General features: G+C 43.5%; 1 protein-coding gene across 3 annotated transcripts in view; it reads right to left on the reverse strand.

The window, feature by feature from the left end:
- The window catches only part of TPK1 (thiamin pyrophosphokinase 1), a 163,539-nt gene that overhangs the window by 74,789 nt on the left and 74,958 nt on the right, over positions 1–13,792 (reverse strand). For all 3 annotated transcript variants that reach the window (XM_066262522.1, XM_066262521.1, XM_066262523.1), the window contains one exon: positions 12,026–12,098. In XM_066262522.1, coding sequence (XP_066118619.1) covers positions 12,026–12,098 — 73 coding nt within the window. The remainder of the gene's footprint in view (positions 1–12,025; positions 12,099–13,792) is intronic.

Genomic DNA, 13,792 nt, shown 5'->3' on the forward strand with positions numbered 1-13,792 from the left:
GTGGAAGTCTGTCTTTCTGTCTTTCTATCTCCCCTCTTCTCACTGGGAAAAGAAAGAGAGAGAGAGAGAAAGACAGAGAGAGAAAAAGAGAAGAGAGAAAGAGCAGTTCCATTCAAGGGAAGATGTCTTCCATTGGAGGGGTTAGGAGGAGAAGATTAAGATCACGCTGGAGTGGGCTGAAGCCAGGGTGGGGCTGGGAGTGGGTAGTCCAAATGAGGACTTAGAAGCTAAAGAACAGTATCAAAGAGACGGACATTTCTGAAGGGGAAAATAGGTGTCAGTAGGGTACAGAAGAGAAGACAAAAAACTACTGAAGAGCAACTTTCAAGTAGCTCTGCAAACATGAAGTAAAACTTACTATCCCATGACATTAGAATACTGATATGGATTTTTTATATATATATCAGCAATGATATGAGTTTTACTGAGTCTTAAAATGTAGCTCTTCCATACTTTATCATCCCCTGTTCAATGCTGAATTTGCCTTCTTCTTGTATATAAGTCCGACATACACCTTAAAATATTTGGGGGAGATCTATCCCAGAGTCTTACAAAACCTGAATATATTAACTTCTTATTAATTAGTCTCTACACTCATTCCTTAAACTGAATTGACCAGAACTCTGTAATACGAAACAGCTTACCAGATTCAAAATGGTGGGCACAAAACAAAATGACATACATACTCTGGACAATCAAAGATCCAGATCTAAACTTAGCCCAAACTGGTTCTCACATGTGCTGAGAGGAACAGCTAGATAAAAGCAGTTGGAACCTAAGCGGTCCATGTTCCCGACGCCCACATGAAGCCCTCCTTCCTCTCTGTGGAGATGCAGTCACAGAAGTTCCATTCCCCACTCTCCTCCGAGCACGCGGTAGCAGTTTTATTTACCAGCCTCCTAAACACATTTCTACTTTTCAAACAAACAAACAAACAAAAAATATTTCTTTTTAAACCATCACATGACAGCCTACAAAATAACAATTTCTTCAGCAAGAATGTCACATGATTAAACTCTAAGTAACAAGTTGTTGCCTCTTTCTGGTTTCCTAGCTGGTATATAAGAGAAAAGAGTCAACACAATTTAACCTTGTAGCAATTCTCTACCTGATCCCAAACATAAAGAGACATTCTAATCTAGTGTAATCTTCCCAGCGCTGGGTGCTACCAGACAACCTTTCCATTCAACCTAGCACTGGATGAAAACTACAGGATTTCAGACAAGAAAGTCACCACTTGTGTTAATGGAAGTCGAAAGTCTTTTTCGACTGGCAAAAGCTCTTAAATGATGGCTTCCTTGCTAAAAGCTAAGCCAGAGGTCTGGATGGAAGAGGGTTTCCAAAACAGTGAACATAGCAGGTTTCCCGAGAACTTGAATGCTACACTGTTCCCTATACTGATGAAAAAATTCCCCCAATGCTAACAGTGGCTCACTGTGCCCAAATTGTTTGTATACACAATCTGGTTTAGGCTAAGCACCTGCTTACTTTCCTCTGGGAATCGGGAAGTTTGGGTGGGAGCGCCTACGCGAAGGTACCTGCAGTTAAGTCTGAGCACTGAGTCTCCAACAAGCTTCCCTGATGACAGCACCCCACTCTGGTCATCATGATCTGATCACTCATAACCTGCGTGACTACACCTGGAAAGGACTCTTGGAACTGGTGACCACGCTGCAGGCTTGGCTTGTTCCCACTGTCTTTCCCCTTCTTTGGTCCTGCCTGGAATCCTTCAGCTGCAGCATGTCAGAGCCAAGCCCTGTCACCCTCCTATCGAATCATCCAACTTGGGGACCCCCAAAACAAGGAGCTAACGAACTTGTTCCTCAATGACATGCTTGAATAAGCTATTTCGTAATGCTACCGAGAGCCCCTCTGTATCTGGGCGCTGTCCCTTCAGGACCACTGGGGACACGCTGAGGGAAGCAGCAGTCTGCACCAGGGCTCTCTGCTGAGCCCCCTTCCTCCCCAGAGAGGCAAGGGCATGGTGGGAGGGGGGGAGCCGGAGGGGGCACTGCAGCATGCCAGGCGGAGGCTACTGCTCAGTTACTTAGAACTAAGTGGAAACAGAAATGCTAAATGCTGACACAGAGAGAAGGAGGCTACAGAATGTCCCCAGCTTGTCGAGCTGCTCCCACATTCTGCATTAGGAAAACCCCCTGCATTGCTCTGAGGACAGTGCACAGTGGTTAAAACAGCCTGACTCCCACTGCAACCGTTCCCTAGCTGTGTAAGCGTGGACATGGCTCAAACTCTGTACAATAAGCTAGGGTTCCAGCCTAATGACATTTGTTGCAAGGATTCAGTGAGTTTATAAATACTACACTTGATCTTAGCCAAAAGGCTGAGAAGTAATTCAATGAGTTCATAAATAAAAGTACACCTACAATTGCTTGGCATATTGTAAAGCACTTTTTAAAAGTGGTTGGCTGTTACTGTTTTCAAGGTTGTACAGATTATTTTCTTATCAGCTTTTAAAAAGAGAGATGATCTGTATGGTTTTTTGAATTTTCTGAAACAGTAAAACAAGCTTCTAAGCATCCCAACACATTTTAGCCTTGCTGGTAACCCATAAACTACATTAGGTGTTGGTGGGGGAAAAATAATATCTTATGGTCAAATTCACTTGAGAAATACCAAGGCAAGCAGTATTAGATATTTAGCAAACCTGCTTAAAATGATATTGTGCACAGTGAATTTCCAAAAGGCACACCCAGAAAGTCAAATTTCACAAATTCACTTGATCACAGAAACCTTTTTTATACCAGTATCTGTGGTACCAGCGCTTGGCTGCTCTGGTTCTGAAATTAGTTCTAGACACTTGCTTAATGTAAGTGTCAAATAGAATCCGACTACTAGGGACACCAGGACAAATGACCACAGACTTATGGCTATAAGTGATCACATATGAACAGGGGTCAGGAGGAAAATTATGATCATTTATATCGAGCTCTCCGAGAGAAGTACAAAGGAGAGATGAGTCCCATCCCGGCAGAAACCAGAAATGGGCAGGGGAGTAAGCAGGGGCCCCAGAAGCCAGATACGAGTGAGGGAAGAGAAACCTGGAGAATGGACAGTATGTGCCTGAGGAGAGACAGGCAGGCGCCAAGGAGGTCACAGTGAGGCACTGGGAGTTCTCAGAATGTAAACGGCACAGGCTCTCCCTTTTAAACACCCAAAGTATGTTAAACAAGTTCAAACAAAACAGGCTTTGGAAAAAAACCAGACAATATAAAATAAAGTCAATCTGAAAGGCCTGTGATAGAGGCAAGCATAGGAATTAAGGTGTATTCAAGAGAGACTTTCGCATAATGCCCGCACCTGTCTCATGACTCCCTTGGTGAGACGCTAATAAGGCTGTGCCAATGGGTGTAAGATGATAAAGTGGACAGCCCGTCACTCAGGTGTCCAGGGAAACCGCCTGTCTACCATTCCTATAGCAAAGCCTTTGTAGCTCAGCATATGTTAATTCGTCTTAATGCTTAAGCCTAAAAATGTATTATACACGAGGTTTGTAAAAATTTTTTAAAGAAATATATTCACAAATGAAGCTGAGCTTTATATATTTGGTATCGCTGCACTTATGTGGCACTAGTCAAACTTGCTAACGTTTTTATACTGGCTAACAGCCCATTTTTCCATTTTCTCTAAATTAATGAATTTTACCATGCCTAAGAGACATCGTCATGTGGCCAGGCAGAACTGGGAAGAGACACAGCTAAAAGGACAAACAGTAAGATTCATGAGATTAGACAGATCGATGCAGATGTTTTTAATGAGAATAAAAACATCTGTGGAGATTCTGTGAAACTTAAATAGAATTAGACTCGAGGTATTATGAAACTCAAAAAGATATTTTAAGTGAGTTTGATTATGAATTAAATCTAGGTTCATAAACTGTACACTTGTGGATATAAACTGATTAGAAATCTTTTTAAAAATAATGTTACTGAGATACTCCCCAAAAGCTCTGAAGTAAACAATTTTAGAAAGTATAACAAAATACTTTCTCTTATATTATTAAAATAGTTCTTTAGTGTTTCTAGAGCACTTCTACATGTGTATAACATTATGTGGTCATTATTACAAGTGTTTGAGAAAGCCAGAGTTATATAACACGATTAATTTCACATGCCTTGGTCAGACTTCCATGTATGTAAACTAACACCTCAAAAATAATTTGCATAGTTAGTTTAAGAAACCATAATCACTCTATTATTTTATAAAACCTAAGAAATAAAATGACCATTAGTAATGGTCAAGACTGAGTATCAGTGGTTTGACATTTCTGCCTGAGCACCAAACTTACCTATACCTCCCATCCCCACTATTTGAGAATCAATGTTTTTACATCGGAATTAAAATAAGGCATTTCCTTCTTCATATCATTAGTCCATTTATAAAAAAATAAGAATAGAATTGTTCAAAAGTTGAACCAGAAGCTAATGTCCCTTTCTTTTGACTGGGAAAAGTTATATGCAAATTCAAATCCTCAGTCTACTAAAATGTAACTGAATCACCTTTATGAAAGTGTCAGCCTTCATAATGAGATATAAAAGACAAGCACTTTTATACCATTTATGTAACATTTATACTTCTCCAAAGATGCACAGGTTAAAGCAGTGAGACACATTACCCTCACCCATCAAGAATAGTCTTCAAAAATCTGGGGATGGCCACATGCCACCATTAGATGATGATGGGAAAACATCACCAAGAAGCAATGATTGAATAAAAGATATTCTTCGATAATTCACTTATTTGCCTTAAAAAAAATCTTATCTTTCCTAATTCTGAGAAAGAAGTAATGAAAGGTCAGGACCTCTTCCCTTACCTGAAAGAGAATCACCCTGGGTCTCTACTTAGAACTGCCTGGTGGCCCAGAATAATCCTGTTACGTCTGTAATGGAAAACTGGTATTTCATACCAGCCCAGCATTTCTGCTGGTCTCACGCATCCTTTAGACTAGGGCTCCTCACATCCTTCAGTCAAGACCTGTGTTTACACCTGCAGTTTCAGCAGGCTCTTTGGCCAGCCTCATATTCCAGTATCCTTGACCACTGTTAGGTTATTATACTGTGTTCTTCCAGAACTTGGCAAGATTGACAGGGAAGACAGAACCAGAACTCAGATCCAGAGTCCTATGCCTGACTTAGGACTAGGGCTATTTTCCCCACCCTGTCGGGAACATGGCCTTGTGTTGACAGTAAAATTACAACTTTAGTATTAATCTAGTGGTAGCAGTGTTATGTCAGGCAAACATGCAGCTTTCAAACTGCAGCACGCTAATTACCAGAAGGGGTAATCTGGGTATTGTGTCTTACCCTATGGACCATATGGAATGAGGTAGTAGATCAAAGCTTTCCTCTACTTGTCCAAAACCCAAAGGAACAAGTGATGGAGGGCTCTAGATTTAAAAACTAGTAACTGGGTTGTTAATATGTGACTCATATTGAAGCAGGTTTTATCAGAAAAAGATTGAGTCCAATTCCTGGCCAGGCACACAGGAGAAGCACTCATCGGCTTCTCCACCCTTCCCCCTCTCCTTTCTTTCTCTCTCTCTCTTCCCCTCACACAGCCAAGGCTCCATTGGAGCAAGTTGGCCCGGGCACTGAGGATGGCTCCATAGCCTCTGCTTCAGGTGCTAGAATGGCTCTGGTTGCAACAGAGCAATGCCCCAGATGGGCAGAGCATTGCCCCCTAGTGGGCATGCCAGGTGGATCCCGGTTGGGCATATGCAGGAGTTTGTCTCTCTGCCTCCCTGCTTCTCACTTCAGAAAAATACAAAAAGACTGAGTCCAAGAGAAATTGCTAGTAGCCATGCTTTCCTCTTTCTTCTCAGATATTACTAATTAAAGACCAAGAATGTACTCTGATGTCATTAACATGGCTTTCTCACTGCCTACAACTCAGGCTTTGTCAGGACCACGGCAGGCAGAGGGTGTGGCAGCCAGCCTCCAGGGAGGCTGCCGAGGACTCCTGCCTGCTGGTGTGGACAGTCTTGTTGTGCATGTCATCTGAGCCCACCACAGAACAGGGTTGTCTGTGTGAATAAGAGTACAGGCAGAAGAGAGGCTAAGATGGTCTAGTGCTACTGAAAAATGAGGCCATCGAAAAGACAGCCACTTCTGCCTGGCTGGCTCTCGCATGCAAAGCCTCTCGTCACTCTCTGCCTTTCTGGAAGGCAGGCGCAGTGCTGGGGCCACCCAACGGTAAGGGGCTGATGCCTGCAACCGCCAGCCAGGCGGAAATAAGACACCAACCAACAGCACATGAGCAACCTTGGGAGGGAACTCTGTAGCCCCAGCAGAACCCTGAGACGTCTATCAGCTACATTATAATCTCACAAGAAACCCTGACCAGACGACCTAGTTAATTGATGTTCGCAGTCCTTCCCCAGAGAAATCTGTGTCAGATAAACACTGCTTGCTGTTTTAAGCTGATAAATTCTAGGATAAACTGTTACACAACAATAGATAACTACAGCAAACATTTGAACAACATGGATGGATTTAACTGCGTGGGCTATCCAATTGTAGGTGGATTTTTTTCCAATAAATATATTGAAAAAAGAGATCTGCAACAATTTGAAAAAACTCACAAATTACATCTCCATGAAATACAGAAAAAATTAAGAAAAATTTAGATATGACATGCCATGCATAAAATATAAACAGAGACTAGTCTTTACTATCACAAAATATATATGAATCTATTTTAAAAAGTTAAAAAATTTATCAAAACTATGTGCACACTGTCTGGTCATGGCGCCATTCACAGTCAAGAGGAATGCAGAGAAACATGAAGACACGGTGTTAAATCCTGACTGTATGGGGTTCACGACAGCACGCTGCAATACCACGATGACCTTCACTGATCACACTACTGACTGTGCGGGGTTCGCGACAGCGTGCTGCAATACCACGATGACCGTCACTGATCACACTACTGACTGTGTGGGGTTCGCGACAGCATGCTGCAATACCACGATGACCGTCATTGATCACACTACTGACTGTGTGGGGTTCGCGACAGCACGCTGCAATACCACGATGACCGTCATTGATCACACTACTGACTGTGCGGGGTTCACGACAGCACGCTGCAATACCACGATGACCGTCACTGATCACACTACTGACTGTGTGGGGTTCGCCACAGCATGCTGCAATACCACGATGACCTTCACTGATCACACTACTGACTGTGCGGGGTTCACGACAGCACGCTGCAATACCACGATGACCTTCACTGATCACACTACTGACTGTGCGGGGTTCACGACAGCACGCTGCAATACCACGATGACCTTCACTGATCACACTACTGACTGTGCGGGGTTCACGACAGCACGCTGCAATACCACGATGACCTTCACTGATCACACTACTAAGTGTGTGGGGTTCGCAACAGCACGCTGCAATACCACGATGCCCGTCATTGATCACACTACTAAGTGTGTGGGGTTCGCAACAGCACGCTGCAATACCACGATGACCTTCACTGATCACACTACTAAGTGTGTGGGGTTCGCGACAGCGTGCTGCAATACCACGATGACCTTCATTGATCACACTACTGACTGTGCGGGGTTCGTGACAGCACGCTGCAATACCACGATGACCTTCACTGATCACACTACTGACTGTGCGGGGTTCACGACAGCACGCTGCAATACCACGATGCCCTTCACTGATCACACTACTGACTGTGCGGGGTTCGCGACAGCACGCTGCAATACCACGATGACCTTCATTGATCACACTACTGACTGTGCGGGGTTCGCGACAGCACGCTGCAATACCACGATGACCTTCACTGATCACACTACTGACTGTGCGGGGTTCGCGACAGCATGCTGCAATACCACGATGACCTTCACTGATCACACTACTGACTGTGCGGGGTTCGCGACAGCACGCTGCAATACCACGATGCCCGTCACTGATCACACTACTGACTGTGCGGGGTTCACGACAGCACGCTGCAATACCACGATGACCTTCACTGATCACACTACTGACTGTGCGGGGTTCGCGACAGCACGCTGCAATACCACGATGACCTTCACTGATCACACTACTGACTGTGCGGGGTTCGCGACAGCATGCTGCAATACCACGATGACCTTCACTGATCACACTACTGACTGTGCGGGGTTCGCGACAGCATGCTGCAATACCACGATGACCTTCACTGATCACACTACTGACTGTGCGGGGTTCGCGACAGCACGCTGCAATACCACGATGACCTTCACTGATCACACTACTGACTGTGCGGGGTTCGCGACAGCATGCTGCAATACCACGATGACCTTCACTGATCACACTACTGACTGTGCGGGGTTCGCGACAGCGTGCTGCAATACCACGATGACCTTCACTGATCACACTACTGACTGTGCGGGGTTCGCGACAGCACGCTGCAATACCACGATGACCTTCACTGATCACACTACTGAGTGTGCGGGGTTCGCGACAGCACGCTGCAATACCACGATGACCTTCATTGATCACACTACTGACTGTGCGGGGTTCGTGACAGCACGCTGCAATACCACGATGCCCTTCACTGATCACACTACTGACTGTGTGGGGTTCGTGACAGCACGCTGCAATACCACGATGACCTTCACTGATCACACTACTGACTGTGTGGGGTTCGCGACAGCACGCTGCAATACCACGATGACCTTCATTGATCACACTACTGACTGTGCGGGGTTCGCGACAGCACGCTGCAATACCACGATGACCTTCATTGATCACACTACTGAGTGTGCGGGGTTCGCGACAGCATGCTGCAATACCACGATGACCTTCATTGATCACACTACTGAGTGTGCGGGGTTCGCCACAGCACGCTGCAATACCACGATGACCTTCATTGATCACACTACTGACTGTGTGGGGTTCGTGACAGCATGCTGCAATACCACGATGACCTTCACTGATCACACCACAGCAACCACATGGCTGCTTCCCTGTTATGGATGCATGAATTGTCGTACCTGCCTATAAATGTGGATTTCTTTCTCACATTATCTTTTAACTTTTTGATGTACAATACACACAACATCTACAGAGTTTGCATCTGATAAGACAATGCTGATGTGGGTTCCAATAGAAATAATTCATCTTGTAAACAGGTGTAAAATTACAATATAAATATAGTACAATACTGTAACTGTTATTTTCTCTTCCTTCTGACTTTCTTACTAACATTTTCTTTCGTCTAGCTTACTTTAGTGTAAGAATACAGTATATAGTACATATAGCATACAAAATGTGTGCTATGTGACTACGTTATTGGTAAGGTTTCTGTTTACTAGTAGGCTATGAACAGGTAAGTTTTGCGGGAGTCAAAAGTGATGGGGCAGGTTTCTGGCTGTGCACAGTGTCAGCGCCCATAACCCCCGAACTATCCAAGGGTCACCTGTGTCGCAGACTGCAAGACGAGGGGTATAAAGTATTCCATTTAAAAGCTGATAAATCAAATCTTTTATATTTTAGTGCTCTCAGAAATTAAGCAGGCAAACCAATTGAAAACCACTTAAAATTTAAACTGAAACCATTTAAAATTCTGTCTAGTCATATAAACCTGAATTTTGTCTGTAAGTCAAAGCCGTATCTGTTGGGGGGCGTAAGCTGTACAATACCCACTTTATAATTTTAATAAACCTTTAGCATTTTCAATTTTGTATTTAAATTTTTAAAATTGAATCTATTGGGGTGACGTTGGTTAAAAGAATTATTACACAGGTCTCAGGTGTACAATTCTGTAATACACCATCGGTTTATTGCCAGGTACCCTTCTATCACCTGTACCCCCTTCTCCCCGGCCTGCCCCACACCACCCGCTTTCCCTCTGGTCATCAATCCCCACACTGCTTTCTGTGTCAATGAGGTTCTTTCTGGTCCCTTCACATTTTCTTCATTAAAGCCTTCGTTTCAGCTTCACCGAAACCCAGACCAGGTGGGAGAAAAAAAAGTGTATTATAACCTCCTTTAATTTGTAACAGAGCAGCTTAAAAGGCTGTTTAAATTGGAGATAATGGCTTATACGAATTGGCTGTAATGCTGCATTAACTGCTGTCATTATCGTCACCATTAGAGCTGTCGCTAAGCCTTCCCCGTGACCGATTCAGGGTGTGTCAGCTCTATGGTGGGCATCACGGATGCCCTCCAGGGGCAGGCCCAGAGTGTTCAAAAGCAGTTAGTTCTCATAAATACGGGAAAGACTCGACTGTGCTATATCAGCTCACAACTATGCCCTGTAGGAATCCAAAGATTCAGTTAACTTACTTTCAAAATAAAACCTTAACAAATCTGAATTGGCTTTTGAGGTTAAAAAATAAAGTGAAAAATGTTTGAGAAATTCACCAAAAGGTATTCATTCAAAATTATCTTTTATCCGCAACCCCCTTTTACTGCATTCAGAAATTAGAAAGCTGGTTTCTCCTTATTTCCTGTTCTATCCTCACCCGGGACAGGAATGCTTGGATGGACAACACCAGTTTTGCCAAGCCAACAGCTGAAGCTGAAGAGAGAAGGGGAAAGTCACAGCTGGCCGGATCCTCAACCTGTGTCTGAGGCTGCCGGTCTCTGCCTCTCCCGCTGTTTCTGCCCCTCCCGAAATCTGATGAGTGTCTATCCGTTTGTACAAGTCTGCGTTGTAAGCAAAGCGGAGGGCTTTCTATCGCAGTGAGGTTGAGGTATGGAGTTAATGAGAAGTGAAACTGTGGGGAGTGAACAGAGCATCCCAATGTGCGAGTGACTGAGCATGAATATCAAACACTGACTTGGGAACAGTCGTCATCTGCTGATGGGAAGTATGATCAACTGGTGGGCAGACAGGACATGCACAGGGCCACAGTCACTGCCAGCCCCAATCCCATCACGACAGCCACACTCATAAACGAGGCCCCTCTGCCTCCCCACACGAGCCCTCTTCTTTCTTTTCTCCTCTTCCTTCCTTCCTTCCTTCCTTCCTTCCTTCCTTCCTTCCTTCCTTCCTTCCTTCCTTCCTTCCTCCCTCCCTCCCTCCCTCCCTCCCTCTTTCTCTCTCTCTCTCTTCCTCCCTCCCTCTTTCTTGTAAGAGGTTTCCTCCTCCTCCTTTTTGATTTTATCTCATCCATCCCCTCAACCTTATAAAGTTTCAATATTTCAATAACTGCTGTTTCTTTTTAAAATATATATAATTTGCTAATGCCAGTTTAGAGTAACACGGATGATGGTGCAGTGGTGAGAATTGCTGACACTATAACTTTCCTTTTTAAAACTCTGCACTTGGCCTCCTCAGCCCATGCAAACTTGAATAGTTAATCGCCACCCTACTCCTATGCCTCCTGTCATTCTCAATTAGGTCAAGTGTGTCTTCTTTAGCCACAAGGACCTCTGGAAGATTTTTACACGAGCAGTCACAAAATGAACACCTGAAGCTATATGTTAATCTTATTGTCCATTTCAAGTTGTAACAAACAGTTTTATTCAGAACAAGGTAGTAAAGGTTTCAAAAAACTAAATGCTACAGAAAAAAATTGTGGCTCTATAATTATGCATTTTTATAAAAATTCACTTACAAGAATCTTTTTATTACTTTACCATACAAAAGAAAAAAAAAGAACACAAATGTAAATCAATTGGGAATGGGTTTAGTAAAATATAGTACACTTATTCAATGAAATTAAAAGTGATTTGTGAGAAATATTTAATAACAAATAAGAATGTAGGCAATAATATATTAAATTGCCCACAAACTATAAACTTATTGAAAATATGTGTGCTTAAAGTACTAAGCATTCATGTTTATAGGATGGTGACTGAATTTCTAAGATTGTATTTCCACTTGCCATTTTCTAGATTTTCATCTGAATGTGTATTAATTATAGTTGTTATAAATTTAAAAAAAATAATCCATGAGTTTCTCAATCCCTACACACGTACCATGGAAACCAGAAAGAACACAGGGAGGTGATCATAGAAGAAACACTGTAAATATTGATATAAAAGTGCTTATGGCTTACCTTAATGGCGTAGTAGTCTCTAACTTCAGGTCTAATAGAATCAAAGTCTCCATTGATGAACTCAGGCAAAAAACTGAAAGAAAAGAGTTCTAGGTAAGTCACCTAACTAAGACTACTTACTTGTTCATCTTTAAAACTATGATTATACAATGACCAGAGAGAGAGCTAAAGCAAAGGAGACAGTCTCATTTACAGTGAATGGGGTGTCCAGTCTTACTGTTGGTTACAAGATTGTATGACCAGGGGAGCTCCACATAACCAACTAACTCATCAACATAATCACACTCAGTATTTATCACGCTCCAAACAATAGATAGATATTATTGTGCCCTCACAAGAGCTCACAACCCATAACAAATTTGAAAAGAAGAAATGAGAATGAGGACCAGGCCTTCTTTGTTCAGAGACGTTGCCCAAATATTCCACTAACATATTTTTAGAAACAGCAATCTTCTAGGTAGGTCTGGAATCCTACAAAGATCACATTACTAAACAGAGGAAGAGTGGATGTTTCTCATTCTATCACAATTATCTCATTCTCTTCTCTACCATTTATATTTTTTGCAGAACTCACTTCAGAGATCTTACCTTTCTCTATATAAGCCATCCTTTTTTATTTATTTATTTTTTACATGACCTGGTAGAATTTCTTCCTACTCAGGGCGCCCTGGCCTCCAGCCTCCAAAACGCAGCTGATGGAAAGAAGGGAATGTTCGCTTTCACGTCGTCCAGAAATATTCGCCTCTACTCCTACTGTGAGAATTAGAGCTACATGTTTAATTAATCACCTATCTAGTTGGGGCAAAGGAAAAAAGAGATGTAAAGAAGAAAAAATAAATTCAGCAGCCAAACCTAAGGTAAAAAAGATTTGAGAAGAAAAGCAGTTGTAAAATTTAGTTTCCATTCTCTGTGCAGAATGTGCTGCTGTTCCCTCTGCTCCAGAAAGAGCCCATGAAAGATGGAAACATGAAGAAATGAGCACTACAGAAATAAAATTTTTGGAATATTTGCACGAAAAATATGGAGACCAGGGATTAGTGAAAATGGCAATGGAGTAGGTGGACGTTACAACTCCCACCTCCCAGAACCAAAGTGGATTATAACTTAACTTAGAAATAATCATCTTGAAAAATCAACTTTGGACTAAACTAAGAGGAAGCTATAACCAAGCATCACCGAAGGAACCACACTGAGCTGGTAGGAAGGGCAGAGATATGGAAAGGGCTGCCCTGCTCCCAGGAGCGAGAGGTGACCTGGAGGGTATCTCATGGTGGGGTGGGTTGCCTGGAGAGTTGTGCGTCCTCAGCCACAGGACCGGAACCCCAGCTCGGAGTCCCAGAGACTAGAGGAGGCATACGAACAGTATTTAGCTGAAAGAAGAGCCAGGTTACTGTTTGAGAGAGGGAGACAGAACTCTCAGACCCAGGCTCCATCTTAAAGGGACTGTGCAGAAAATCTCATTCACAGCCACTTATCTGGGGCTCTGGGAGTGGGGAGCGCCAAGAGGACTGGAGTTGCAAGAGGAGAGTGTAGTCTCGGGGGCACAGGGACAGACTGTGGGAGACAGCCACCCTGACCCCTGTACTGGGTCACTCCCCAAACCTAAAGTGGACATTCTACCTGGGAGAACCAAGCCAGCAAAGTAAAGCAATTACCCCACCCAACAGAGATTCTCCTGTCCAGTGCAGAGACACTTAGAAGCAGGGGGCGCATCAGGGACACAGGTTTTGAGTGCTGAGGTCTGGGCTACACGGCACCCCCCAACCT

Source organism: Saccopteryx bilineata, chromosome 2, assembly GCF_036850765.1.
Source record: "Saccopteryx bilineata isolate mSacBil1 chromosome 2, mSacBil1_pri_phased_curated, whole genome shotgun sequence".
Taxonomy (NCBI): domain Eukaryota; kingdom Metazoa; phylum Chordata; class Mammalia; order Chiroptera; family Emballonuridae; genus Saccopteryx; species Saccopteryx bilineata.